Below are 13,906 nucleotides of genomic sequence, written 5' to 3'. Positions count from 1 at the left end.
TAAGACAAGTAACAGGAACTTGTCACCATCACCTGTGGGGGTGTGTAGGGCATGAGATCCAGCTCACTGGCCAGGGGGGTCTGAAGTTGAGGTAGAGAAGGAGGCTCAATGACCTCACTATCCTCTTCTCCCATCTCTTCAATATCATCATCTCCACCTTCTAACTCAGCAAATTTAGCTTCTAGCAACTGGATCTTCTTTTCCAACAAAGGTGAGGGCTCTTTCTGAGGAACAATTGGTTTTCTGAAAGAAGTGAGTAAATAAATAAATAAATAAATAAATAAATAAATAAATAAATAAATAAAATCACCAAACACCACTCCAGGATTGATCAGAAAGCAATCCCCTGCCTTAATATTTAGAAAAGACTTCCTGGGGCACCTGGGTGGCTCAGTCGGTTAAGCGTCCAACTCTTGGTTTTGGCTGGGATCGAGCCCTCTGTTGGACTTTGAGCTCAGTGCAGAGTCTGCTTGTCCCTCTCCTTCTGCTCCTCCCTCCATTCTCTCTCAAATAGGTAAATTAAAAAAAAAAAAGACTTCCTGCAATCTACAATGTATACTCTAAATCAGCAAAGGAAAGAACTTAAATGTATATTTATAAAGTCACACGTACTTATGGATGTTTGTTTTTAAAGGATGGTGCTGAATACCTACAAAAGTACTGGGTCCAAAGTTGGGATCTAGTTGCCCATATAATACAGTGAAAAGAATTTTCGTACTGTGGAACTAGGCAATCTTTTAATAGACAGGCTATAAACCAGAACCAAGGAATTTTGCCTCCATATTATAATTACTGGAGTCTACGTCAAGGGCAGTTACCACATCTCAGCAGATTACGAAGATTTTCTTTTAATTTTTAGCTGAATTAATATTTTCTATTTGAAATGTATACTGCTCTAGTTTAAGACTTAAAAACAAAAAAACCACCATGGTCTACACTATTTTGGTATCAGTTTTCCTATTAAGAGCTGAAGTGCTCTTTCCTCCTGTTTTTCAAATTTTACCTGAAGTAATAAATCTCATCATCTACCACTTTTGCAGAGAGTGAAAACCTCTTCAGTCCCTTGAATTTCTTCATCTGTTTGTCACTCTCGTTGTAGCGGCTCTCACAAAGCAGAATGTCATTTTCTGGTATTTCAGTTGGTCTGCAGGAGAGGAAGTCCTTGAATGACAACACAGCACACTTTCCTGAAAGACAAATTGGAGGGAAATTAAAGGAGTAAATTGTGGCCACAGCTAACAATTATTTTAAATTTTTATTATTTTTGAATGAATACATTCACATGATTCAAAAGTCAGATTTAAAAGGTATACACAAGCATAAGGATAAGGTGTGCAAATCAACAATTAAAAGTCTAGATAAGAATCCACACAACTGGGTTTTTACAAGCAATGGATTTTTGACAAGGGTGCCAAGACAATTTGATGGGGGAAAAAGAGTCTCTTTAACAGATAGTGCTGGGACAAGTGAATTTCCACATGCAAAAGAATGGAGTTGGAATCCTACCTCACACCGTATACAAAATGCAACTCAAAATGGATCAAAGACCCAAACGTAAGAGCTGTAACTATAAAACCCTTAGAAGAAAACATAGGTGTAAATCTTTATGACCTTCTATTAAGCAATGGTTTCACAGATGTGACATCAAAATCACAAGCATTCAAATAAAATAAACTGGACTTCACCAAAATGAAAAACTTTTGTGCTTCAAAGCCCACTCTCAAGAAAGTGAATCGGCAACCCACAGAAGAAATATGTGTAAATCATATCTGTGGTAAAAGTCTGGTATCCAGAACATACAAAGAACTCCAATAGCTCAACAATAACCAGACAACCCAATTATAAAACAAACAAAGGATCTGCATAGACATTTCCCCAAAGAAGACATACAAAGGGACAAGAAGCACATGAAAAAATGCTAAACATCATTAACTGTCAGGGAAATGCAAACTGAACCACAATGAGATACCAGTTCACTAGGATGGCTATTATATTAAAAAAATAAACCAGAAAATAACAAGTGTGGACAAGGATGTGGAGAAATTGGAACCTTTATACATTGCTGGTGGGAATGTAAAATACTATAACTGCTATGGAAAACAGCTTGGCAGTTTCTCAAAAAGTTAAACAGATTGCTATATAATCCAGCAATTCTACCTCTAGGTAAATAACTAAAAGAACTGAAAATAGGAACTCAATTAGACACTTGTACACCAATGTTCATAGCAACATTATTCACAACAGTCAAAAGGCAGAAACCACCCAAATGGCCATCAACAGATGACTGAATAAACAAAATGTTATATATACATATAATGGAATATTACTCAGCTTTAAAAGGGAATAAAATTCTGATACATGCTACACCCTGGATGAACCTTGAGAAGATTATGCTAAAGTGAAATAAGCTAGACACAAAAGGACAAATATCACATGATTTCACTTATATGAGTTACCTAGAATAGGCAAAATTCAGAGACAGAAAGCAGGACAGATATTACCAGGGGAGAAATGGGTAGTTCCTGCTTGTTGGGCACAGAGTTTCTATTTGGAAGATGAAAAATTCTAGAAATGAGTAGTGGTGATAGTTGCACGACATTGTCAAGAGACTTAGCGTCACTGAATTGTACACTTACAAATGGTTAAAATGCTGCATCTTATATTATGTATTTAACACTAAAAAATGGTAGCATATCAGTTACACTGTTTTACACCTAAATTTTGTTGTAAAATAATGTATCTTGAAAGGATCACTGCTGGTATTAACATACTGTATTTATTGAAACTAGTACCCTATTGATGGGTATTTAGGTTGTTTCCAATTTTTTGCTCTCCCATTGAAACAAAACAATGCTGATATAAGCAATTTAAGACATCTATCAATTTGCATATGTGTGAGTCTATTTGAGGTATAAATTTCTAGTATAATAGCTGGGTCAAGAGACTGTACACTTTAATTTTTATTATAGGTATAAACCAATTATCTTCCACAGAGGTCATGTTCATTCATGAATCCGCCACAAAGTAGGTAAATGCCACTTCCCTACGTTCTTGTCAACCAGTAACATCGGAATCTTTGACAATTTGGTAGGTAATTTAAAAAAAGAAAAAGAACATCTGGGTACTTTTAACTTGTATCTCTTTAATGGCTAAAGTCAGGCATATTTTCATTTAAGAACCACTAGTAACTTCTGTCTGCTTACCCTTTGCCTATTTTTCTGTTCGATATCGATCTTTTCTAATTGCTTTATATAAGCTCTTCATATATGAAGGAAATGTGATCTATGATATACATTGCAAATATTTTCCCAAAGTTGTCATATATCTTTGTTTCTGCCAGTTTTGGTTATGCAAACATTTTCAACTTTTACACAGTCCAATGTATCTTTTTCTGTATGAGTTCTAGGTTTTATGTCAAAGTTTATCAAAACTTCTTTCCCATCATTTCTTTTGGTATCTTTGCGATTTCATTTTATGTTCATTTAAATCTGTAACTTATCTGGGAATTTATTCTGAAGCTGATGTGAGGGATGACTACAATTTTATTTTTTTCCAAATGTCTATGCTGTTTCCAAATACCTCTTTAGAGAAAAATCCATCTTTTCCCACTTATCTGGGATGCTACCTTTATCATAAATTAGTTTATACTTGGGTCTACTGCTAAACTTTCTATTCTAGTCAAATAATCTGTTTACTGATATATCATATAAATAATTTTAATTATTTTTAAAAATAAATTTATTTAAAGTAGGCTCCATGCCCAATGTGGGGCTTGAACTCACGACCCTGAGATCAAGAGTCCCATACTCTACTGATTGAGCCGGCCAGGCACCCCAAATAATTTTAATTATTATGAAGTTACAATGTTTTAATATCTGGTAAGGACAGGCCCTCACCCCCGACTATGCTTTTCAGAATTTTCCTGATTTTTGTTTCTCTTTGACGTTATTTAAAAAATCAGTTTAAGTCCCAACTTCCTCACAAGAAAATTCCCATTGGTACATCTCGTAGGATCACATTAAAGATTAACTTAGGGAGAATGAAAACTCTATGATGTTGAGACTTACTATTCAAGTACACAGTATGTTTTTCAATTTGTTCAAGCATTCCTTTTTAAATGCATTAAGAGTGGGACACCTAGGTAGCTCAGTCTGTTAGGCGTCTGCTTTCGGCTTGTGTCACAATCCCAGGGTCCTGGAATCGAGTCCCACACCGGGCTCCTTGCTCGGCAGGGAGCCTGCTTTTCCCTCTCCCTCTGCCTGCCCCTCCCCCTGCTTGTGCTCTCTCTTTCCCTCTGACAAATAAATAAATAAAAATCTTAAAACAAAAACACAAATGCATTAGAGCAGCATTTAAAAACTTTATTTATACAGATGGGGCACATATCTTCTTAAATTTATCCCAAGGTATTTTATCTTTTTATTATTATTATTGAATTTTTTTAAAGTGCTATTTATTTAAGTGATCTCTACACCCAATGTGGGGCTCAAACTCACGACCCCAAGATCAAGAGTCGGATATTCTACTGACTGAGCCAGCCAGGCGCCCCTATTATTGAATCTCTTAAGGCAGTTGCTTTGTTATCCATGTTGTACTCAACCATCTTTTTTTTTTTTTTAAAGATTTTATTTATTTATTTATTTGACAGAGAGAGAGAGAGAGAGAGAGAGAGAGAGACAGTGAGAGAGGAAACACAAGCAGGGGGAGTGGGAGAGGGAGAAGCAGGCTTCCCGCTGAGCAGGGAGCCCGATGCGGGGCTCGATCCCAGGACCCTGGGATCATGACCTGAGCCGAAGGCAGACGCTTAACGACTGAGCCACTCAGGTGCCCTTGTACTCAACCATCTTACTTCTCTTATTGTGTGAAGTAATTCCTAGTTAATCCTCCTGAATTATCACATCCTTAATTTCCTCAGTGTAGATTTTGTTTCTTATCTCTAACTATGGTGACTAGTACTTATTTCTAACTATGCTCACTAGTACTTCCACAACATGGTTAAATAAGAGTGATATGGACACCCCTTATTTTGCACTCCTTAACAGGAGTGTTCATAGCTGATAATTTATTAAACATTTACATGCAAAACACCTAAAACATGTAAAAACAGGTCAGAAACATTTCAGAAGCTTAAAATAGCTGTAATTACTATCATTGCCTTAGATTTACACACAAGCACTTGACTTACACAATCCAAAGGCTTTTCAATTCAGAGAAGGCAGTTACCATTTTCCATAATTCACAGAATGAAAAATAGAGATTTGGAAAGGGTAAAAATTATGCTCACAGCTAAAGAGTAAAACTGACTTAGTAGCCCTGGCATGGTTGTGGCCTCTCTGTGTCCTGACCTGGGGTTCCTACCAGGCCCTCACAAGACATGGAAAAGATAAAAGCTCAGGAAGCTTTTATTTAATAAAGCATACAAAATTAATAAAAACCTGCTGGACTCTGACTGGAACTATAATGAACTAATACATCAAATAGGGAGAAAAGTGACTTCTTTAAAATACCGAGTCTTCCAGCTATAAACATAATGAATCACTTCATTTATTTAGGTCTTCTTTAATGCCTTTCAATCATTTTCTCATAGGGTTTTTTTGTTTTTTTCCTAAGTAGGTGCCATGCCCAGTGTGGAGCCCAATGTGGGGCTTGAACCCATGGCTCTGAGATCAAGATCTGAGCTGAGATCAAGAGTTAGACGCTTAACCGACTGAGCCATTCAGGCGCCCCAACTCACACGGTTTTGTGTGTGTGTGTGTGTGTGTGTGTGTGTGTGTGTGTGTGTGTGTGTGTGTGTGTGTGTGTGTGTGTAGGAGTCTTTTACATTTTTTTTAAAGATTTATTCCTAGGTATTTAATGTAAATGGCATGTTTTTAAAATTCAACTTTCTAATTGCTCTTTGATGATAAATAAACATATAGATAATCTTGATATTTCCATTTATTAATTCTAATAGTTTATCCAAATACCTTTTGGATTTTATATGTACCTAATAATGTCTTTGCAAAACCTGATCTTTTTATTTTTCCTTTCTAATCTTTAAAAGCCTTTTATTCTGGAGGGGCAGCTGGGTGGCTCACTCAGTTGAACGGCCGACTCTTGATCTTGGCTCAGGTCATGATCTTGGGGTCCTGGGATGGAGTCCCGTGTTGGGCTCCACGCTCAGCGGGGAGTCTGCTTGAGATTCTCTCTCTCCCTCTCCCCCTTCCCCTGCTCATGCTCGCTCTAAAATAAATAAAAAATCTTTAAAAAAAAAAAAAAAAAGCCTTTTATTCTGGAGTACCTGGTGGCTCAGTCGGTTGAGCATTGGACTCTTGATTTCTGCTCGGGTCATGGTCTCGGGGTCGTTGGGCTCCTTGCTCAGCAGGGAGTCTGCTGGAGATTTTCTCTTTCCATCTTCTTCTGTCTCCTCCCCCCGCCCCATGCACTCTCTAATAAATAAATCCTTATTTTTTTAAAAAAACACTTGATTTGAGAAAGAGAGAGAGAGAACGAGCATGGGGAGGGGCAGAGGGAGAGTGAGAAGCAAACTCTCCACTGGGCAGAGAGCCTGACATGGGGCTCGATCCCAGGGTCCTGGGATCATTACCTGAGCCAAAGGCAGATGCTTAACCAACCGACTGAGCCACCCAGGCGCCCCTAAAATAAATAAATCTTTAAAAAAAATAAATAAAAGCCTTTTATTCTTCCCTTACTGAGAACAGTTTTTCAATTAATACAGCATTTAAAAAAATCTATTATGAAGAAAACAGAACCAGCAAATAAATTGGGAATTGGCATGTTTCAGGAACTCAGGTTCCTGGGAATTTTACGATCCAAGTGCCTAAGGATGGAGGCAGTTTCTGTCATATGTGGCCCTGTTCATTCCCAAAAGCAACTTTTCCGTGGCTGTTTGATTATCATATAGGTTACTGAAGGCAATGAACAAAAAGCATATGTATAACAGCAAAACAGGACTGTCTCCTAAGTGAAGTATGCCCCCATCAGGTCTATATTACAGAAGATGAAAATGTTTTACCTCAGCTAATTACCTTTAAAACTTTTGTTTCAGGGAGACAAAGATGAGATTTACATTCAACACTGTGTATAGTTAACACAATAAAATTATAAATCTTCTAAAGCTTAAACACTTTAAATTATTACTCTCTACAGAAACAAATTAATTAAAAAAAAAAATCTGCCTCCCTGCATTTGAAAGTCAATATAAAACATAACAAAAACACTTTTTCTTCCTTAGGGGGTGGATACTGAAACACACAAGCTGGGCTAAAATCCCATTTTGTGACCACTAGAGGCATTTCCTTTTGGGGTTTATCTCAAGATGAAGTAACCATGCATCTCATTGTATGGCTGGTGTCCTGCTTAATAATACTGGCACCTCTTTTCACTCAAAAGTGTTCCAGCTGGCTGTAAACCAACAATCTAAACACCAGTACAGAAGCAGAAGCGAGAAGACCTAGGTTTTAGTTTTGGTCCAATGTGTTAGACATTAACTTCACTTTTCTGAGAATGACAGCATCTTTTGTACAGGGTCATGGTGAAAAATAAACGAGATCCTGGATATGTAGTTTATAAACTACAGAGTGCAACACATTCTCATAGGTATCTATAAAAAGGAATTACTCCAAATGATGTCGGTGAAAACGGTGAAGTAGGGAGAGCCAAGAGTCATGCTCTCACAGAAACAACGAGAAAAGCCAGCAGAAACTGTCAGAATCAACATTACTGGAACTCTGGAAAACAGCCAAACAACTACGTGAATGCTTAATCAAGAAAAAAAGTGACTGCAAGTGGGCAGGTGAGCTTTGTGGCATTTTAACTTACCCTTGCCCCCCACCCCCCACCCCCCTCTGGCTCAGCAGCAGTCAGGAAGATGACAGCCTGCACTCCTGGTGGGAGTTTCTGGTGCTGGAGGGAGCAGACCAGTCCTTGTTCTCAAAGAATTTGGTTGCCTGTTTTGACCAACATGGCTGGCTTCCTCAGGGACGAACGCGAAGGGTTTGCCTTTATTCCACCTAACTTGGAATCTCATGATGGCAGAAAAGTGGTTATGGTACTTCTGCTGAAAACACCTGAAGGCAAACGAACCAGATGGTGCCAGCTGGAACAAAGGTTATCAGTTGGGGCAAACAGTACAAATGTGAAAAAGCCTGGCAGAAAAAGCTGGGCAGTGAGATACTTTGGGGAATAAGAGTTTTGGAAAGCTTCCACATATCCTGGGGAATCTAGAAAGCCAGGCACATGCCATGGGCAGGACGCATGCTCAGAAAAGGCCTGAAAGCCCTAAACTCTCACCTCTGGCTGACTGTCAAGCCCTGTGCAAACAGGAAGCAAAGGAAAAGGCAGAGTTGTAAACTTCAGGCTGAGTGATGAAAGTGTGTTCCAACACAGACACAGCCTCGAGCTGCAGAGACCGGGAAATTTTTTTTTTTTTTTTGATTCAAGCATTTAAGAAAATCTCTATTAAATCAGTAGCTGACCACTAAGCTAACAGATCAGAGACTTCAGTGACCACACACAACAGCAAAGAGTTTATTTATTTATTTTTAAATTTTATTTATTTATTTATTTGACAGAGAGAGAGACACAGTGAGAGAGGGAACACAAGCAGGGGGAGTGGGAGAGGGGGAGGGATGGTGCTCTAGAGGAGCAGAGTTTAATATACGATATAAGCTAAGACAGGGTGCCTGAGTGGCTCAGTTGGTTGAGTGATTGCCTTTGACTCAGGTCATGATCCTGGAGTCCCAGGGTCAAGTCCCGCATCGGGCTCCCTGCTCAGCAGGGAGTCTGCTTCTCCCTCTGGCCCTCCCCCGTCTCATGCTCTCTCTCAAATAAATAAATAAAATCTTAAAAAAAAAAAAAATGTGGGACTTGATCCCAGGACCCTGGGATCATGGACCTGAACTAAAGGCAGATGCTTAACGACTGAGCCACCCAGACGCCCCAGCAAACACAGTTTAAAAAACTAGTTTAGAAAAGTCATTAAATGAGCAATATGACCCCCCCAATAAGCTATAACAATAAAGCCTGAGGAAAGGGGAGAATCCAATTTCCAGAGGTATCACATTATGATATTCAAAATACCCAGTTTTCATAAAAAATTATGAGGCCATGCAAAGAAACAGGAAAGTATGGCCCACCCATAGGATAAAAAGAAATGAACAGAAACCATCCCAGGGAAAGCCCAGACACTGGACCTATGAGACAAACACTTTACATCAACTGTCTTAAATATGCTCAGAGAGCTAAAGCAAACCATGGACAAACAACTAAAGGAAATCAGAATGCTGACTCACAAACAGAGATTATCAAGAATGAGACAAGAACTGGAAAGCCTAAATAGAAATGCTGGAGCTGAAGGGTGCCTGGGTGGCTCAGTAGGTTAAGCATCTGCCTTCGGCTCAGGTCATGATCCCAGAGACCTGGGGTTGAGCCACCATCAGGCTCCCTGCTCAGCAGGGAGTCTGCTTCTACCTCTCCCTCTGCCCCTCCCCCCATGCTTGTGTGCACTCTCTCTCTCTCAGATGAATAAAATCTTAAAAAGAAAAAGGAAAAAAAAAACGCTGGAGCTGAAAAGTATAACAGCTAAAATGAAAATCTTCATTAGAAGATTTGAACAGGCAGAAGAACCTGTGAACTCCAAGACAAGCCAACTGAAATGATCAGTCTGAGGAACAGAAAGAAGAAAGAATAAAGAAACACGAGCAGTCTGTGAAACATGTGACACACCATTAAGCACACCAACATAGGCGTAACGGGACTCTCAGATGGAGGAGAGAAAGGAGAAGAAAGAATATGTGAAGACAAAAAACTCCCTAAATTTGATGGGAGGCAGGACAGAAAAAACTGTCAATGGAGAATTCTATATATAGCAAACTAGACTGTGACAAATTTAAGATGTAATTCCCAGGGTAACCACTAAGAAAAAAAAGCAATAAATGATATGGTCACCCTAACAAAGGAGACTTCAGTCTCACCTTTGCTATGCTCCCTTTGAGTCTTGTGGCTGGGTTTACCCTAGGGATTAAGGCTTTAGGGCACTTCTTTAGTCTGGATCATGAGTTAAAAGGAAGATAGTCTCTGCTGCAGAAACTTAAGAAGGATTTAATAACCTCACGAGCCTTTGCTCCCTCTCCCCAGGGTGCACCACGTTACAAAGAGGAAAACGTGTTGAACTATCAGCCATTCAGAGAGAGACACAATGAGAGAGGTAACACATTTACCATATCTAATTCTGAAAAAACTCAAAGCACCAAAACAATGTAGGTAAACTTAGTGATTAAATAAAGTCTAAGTGTAAAATACTTATTTCCTCTTGGCCATAAGCATGGTGGCTGCTTCTTTATAACCATGTGTAATCATTATAAAGCTTGTACCTAGTAACCTTTTGGAAAACTATTCCAAAAGATGGGAAGAGTAGCTGGTTTGCAAGTAAGTTGTAGCACTAATTCAGGGCAAGAAGAAACATAACAGCTGAAAACAATGACAGTCTGTGATGCATATAACTACATTTGAGAAGCAGAGTGTATGTGAACACTCAGGAGGATGACTGAACAGAAACCATAACATGAGCCCTGCACATTTCTGGATCAGGGACAATAACATTACTAGGGTTAAGAGTCCAAAGGAAACCGTAGAAGTCTTTTAACTCCTCCCCCTGCTTCCTACCTTATTCTTACATATTCTCCATTCTCCAGCCACAGTGATTCCTCCAATGCACATGCTGGCTCACACCACCTCTCTACTCATAACCAGGACTTCCTATCTGCTCCAAACTCAATCTCAGCACAGTCTAGTAGACCTACTGTGACTGTTCGCCCAGACACCAGCTCTCTTCCTGCGTCTCAAACATGCCCAGATACTATGCCTTAAGGGCTTTGCATTTCACATTTGCTGTGCGTAAAAGGAGTAAAATCTCAGATCCGGGTATACCTTGGAGATACTGTGGGTTCAGTTCCTGATCACCTCAATAAAGTGAGTATCACAATAAAGTAAGTCAAATGATTTTTTGGTTTCCCACTGTATATAAAAGTTATGTTTACACTATACTGCAGTCCATTAAGTGTGCAATAGCATTATGTCTAAAAAACAATGTACATACTACAGTTAAAAAACACTTTTTATTGCTAAAAAATACTAACCATCATCTGAGCTTTCAGTGAGTTGTAATTTTTTTTTTTTTAAGTGAACGCTACATCCAACTAGGGCCTGAACTCAAAACCCTGAGATCAAGAGTCGTATGTTCTACTGACTGAGCCAGCCAGGTGTCCCCATCTTTGTGTTGGTGGAGGGTCTTGTCTGGATGATGATGGCTGCTGACTGATGAGGATGGTGGTTGCCAAAGGCTGGGGTGGCTGTGGCAATTTCTTAAAATAAGACAGCAGTCTAAGTGTAAAATACTTATTTCCTCTTGGCCATAAGCATGGTGGCTGCTTCTTTGCAACATCGATTGACTCTTCCTTTCACAAATGGTTTCTCTGTAGTATGTGATGCTGTTTGGATAGGATTTTACCCATAGCTGAACTTCTTTCAAACTTCGGAGTCAATCCTCTCAAATCCTGCTGGTGCTTTAACAACTAATTTACGTGATACTTGAAATCTTTTTTGTCATTTTAACAACCTTCACAGCAATTTTACCATGAGTAGGTTCCTTACCAAGAAACCACTGTCTTTGCTCATCCATAAAAAGCAATTCCTCAGCTATTAAAGTTTTATCATGAGGTTGCAGCATCTCAAATATAATAGTAATAAAGTCTGAAATATTGTGAGAATTACCAAAATGTGACAGAGACACGAAGTGAGCAAATGCTGTTGGAAAAATGGCACCAACAGACCTGCTTGACGCAGGTTGCCACAGACCTTCCATTTGTAAAAAAACAGCATCTGTGAAGTGCAATAAAGCAATAAAACAAGGCACGCCTGTATTCGGATGGTTTTCCTCCTCACTGCCTTCAGGGCTCTGCTAACGTCACCTATCAAAAAGGCTTTTGGGGCGCCTGGGTGGCTCAGTTGGTTAAGCGACTGCCTTCGGCTCAGGTCATGGTCCTGGAGTCCCGGGATCGAGTCCCGCATCGGGCTCCCTGCTCGGCGGGGAGTCTGCTTCTCCCTCTGACCCTCCCCCCTCTCATGCTCTCTGTCTCTCATTCTCTCTCTCGCAAATAAATAAAATCTTAAAAAAAAGAAAAAAAAGGCTTTTGGTGACCACATTACCTAAAACAAGACCTCCCCTCAACATTACTCTCTGTCCTCTTTCTCTTCCTTATTCTCATTCATAGCTCTAATTACTACCTGATGTCCTATAGACTTAATTTATTTACTGACTCCCCAACCTCTGCCCCATTGTTAAGTCTCTAAGACAGCAGAGACTCTGATCTGTTGATTGCTGTATACCTAGCACCTAGAACAGTGCCTAACACAGGAGTATTCAATCAATTGTAATACAATGGATGTGATTAAATGAAAAGGCATAAATACATACCCAGAATACATGTCATGGGGCAGGTTTCTTCCAGATTACTCAGAAACACTTCTTTTTTGTAGAACATTTTTGTGGGCTCATGTTCCGTCTCTTCTGGGTGAATGAAGATGGGGCCATAAAAATATGCGGCTCCATCTCGAACCCATACCTTTTCAATTCTTGGGGGAAAAATGGAGAAATTCCATTAAAACAGAATTCTGATCGGTTTCATTTTTTTTTTTTATTTATTTGACAGAGAGAGACACAGCGAGAGAGGGAACACAAGCAGGGGGAGTGGGAGAGGGAGAAGCAGGCTTCCTGCCGAGCAGGGAGCCTGATGTGGGGCTCGATAACAGGACCCTGGGATCATGACCTGAGCCGAAGGCAGACGCTTAACGACTGAGCCACCCAGGCGCCCCTGATCGGTTTCATTCTTGAAGGATTTATCTATCAGAAATTCTCTTAACCAAAAACTTAATGATATTTACTACTTAGAGGAGTTTTGTTGACTATTTTGACAATAAGACCATTTCCCTTTTCCCCCCTTTGAGCACAGGAGAAGACATTTGGAAAGGGAGACAGACACTGGCTATTCATCTGAGGGAAAAAACACACAATACCAAGGCATATGACTTAATAGTTTCAGCTAACCTCCAGGTTTTTTTTTTCCTGAAATCCTCATGATGAAAACAAAAAACAAAACTAAGCATCTGTCATCGGACTCATCAGCCGAATAAACACACAAACCATCCATATTTGGGGTCAGCTCACATGAGTCACAGATATTCCTTTAAGGCAATGGTTCATGACTTTTTGAGTGTCAAGGTATAATAAATAGCCCTTCACCCATTGAGAATCTGATGAGAGCCAGATACTACCTCCCTAGACGAAAATAAAAATGCATATCTGACTGCTCTGTGTTAGGTATTACACAATTCCTCATAACCACCCCCAGCAAGTTGGGATAATTAATGTCCCCATTGTCTTGTGGTTCCTGACATGAAGCAACATCCTCATCTCAGTTCATGGTTAACTCCACCCTTTCAGTTCCTTAGGCCAACACAGAGAAGTCACCCTTGACTCCTTTCTATCACTCTCTCTCTCTCTCTCTCTCTCTCGGACCCCACATCCCATTTATCAGGAATCCTATTAATTCAACCTTTCACAACAGGATCTGACTGCTGGCCTGAGCCAGCAATCATTATTGCCTGGATTATTGCAACAGCCTCCTAGCAGATCTCCTTGCTTCTCTTTGACCCTTTAAGTCTTATTTTTCTTTCTTTCTTTTTTTTTTTTTTAAAGATTTTACTTATTTATTTGACAGAGAGAGACACAGCAAGAGAGGGAACACAAGCAGGGGGAGTGAGAGAGGGAGAAGCAGGCTTCCCGCCGAGCAGGGAGCCCGATGCGGGGTTCGATCCCAGGACCCTGGGATCATGACCTGAGCTGAAG

The 13,906-nt window shown here is 39.8% G+C and overlaps 1 protein-coding gene across 20 annotated transcripts in view; it reads right to left on the bottom strand.

The window, feature by feature from the left end:
- The window catches only part of PBRM1 (polybromo 1), a 116,301-nt gene that overhangs the window by 16,574 nt on the left and 85,821 nt on the right, over positions 1-13,906 (bottom strand). For all 20 annotated transcript variants that reach the window (XM_036102591.2, XM_078077287.1, XM_078077293.1 and 17 more), the window contains 3 exons: positions 12,476-12,633; positions 1,004-1,187; positions 33-243 (listed from right to left, as the gene is read on the bottom strand). In XM_036102591.2, coding sequence (XP_035958484.1) covers positions 33-243; positions 1,004-1,187; positions 12,476-12,633 — 553 coding nt within the window. The remainder of the gene's footprint in view (positions 1-32; positions 244-1,003; positions 1,188-12,475; positions 12,634-13,906) is intronic.

This window comes from Halichoerus grypus, chromosome 1 (genome assembly GCF_964656455.1).
Source record: "Halichoerus grypus chromosome 1, mHalGry1.hap1.1, whole genome shotgun sequence".
Taxonomy (NCBI): domain Eukaryota; kingdom Metazoa; phylum Chordata; class Mammalia; order Carnivora; family Phocidae; genus Halichoerus; species Halichoerus grypus.
Note: the sequence above shows the minus strand (reverse complement) of the source record. Positions and strands in the feature narration are given on the sequence as shown.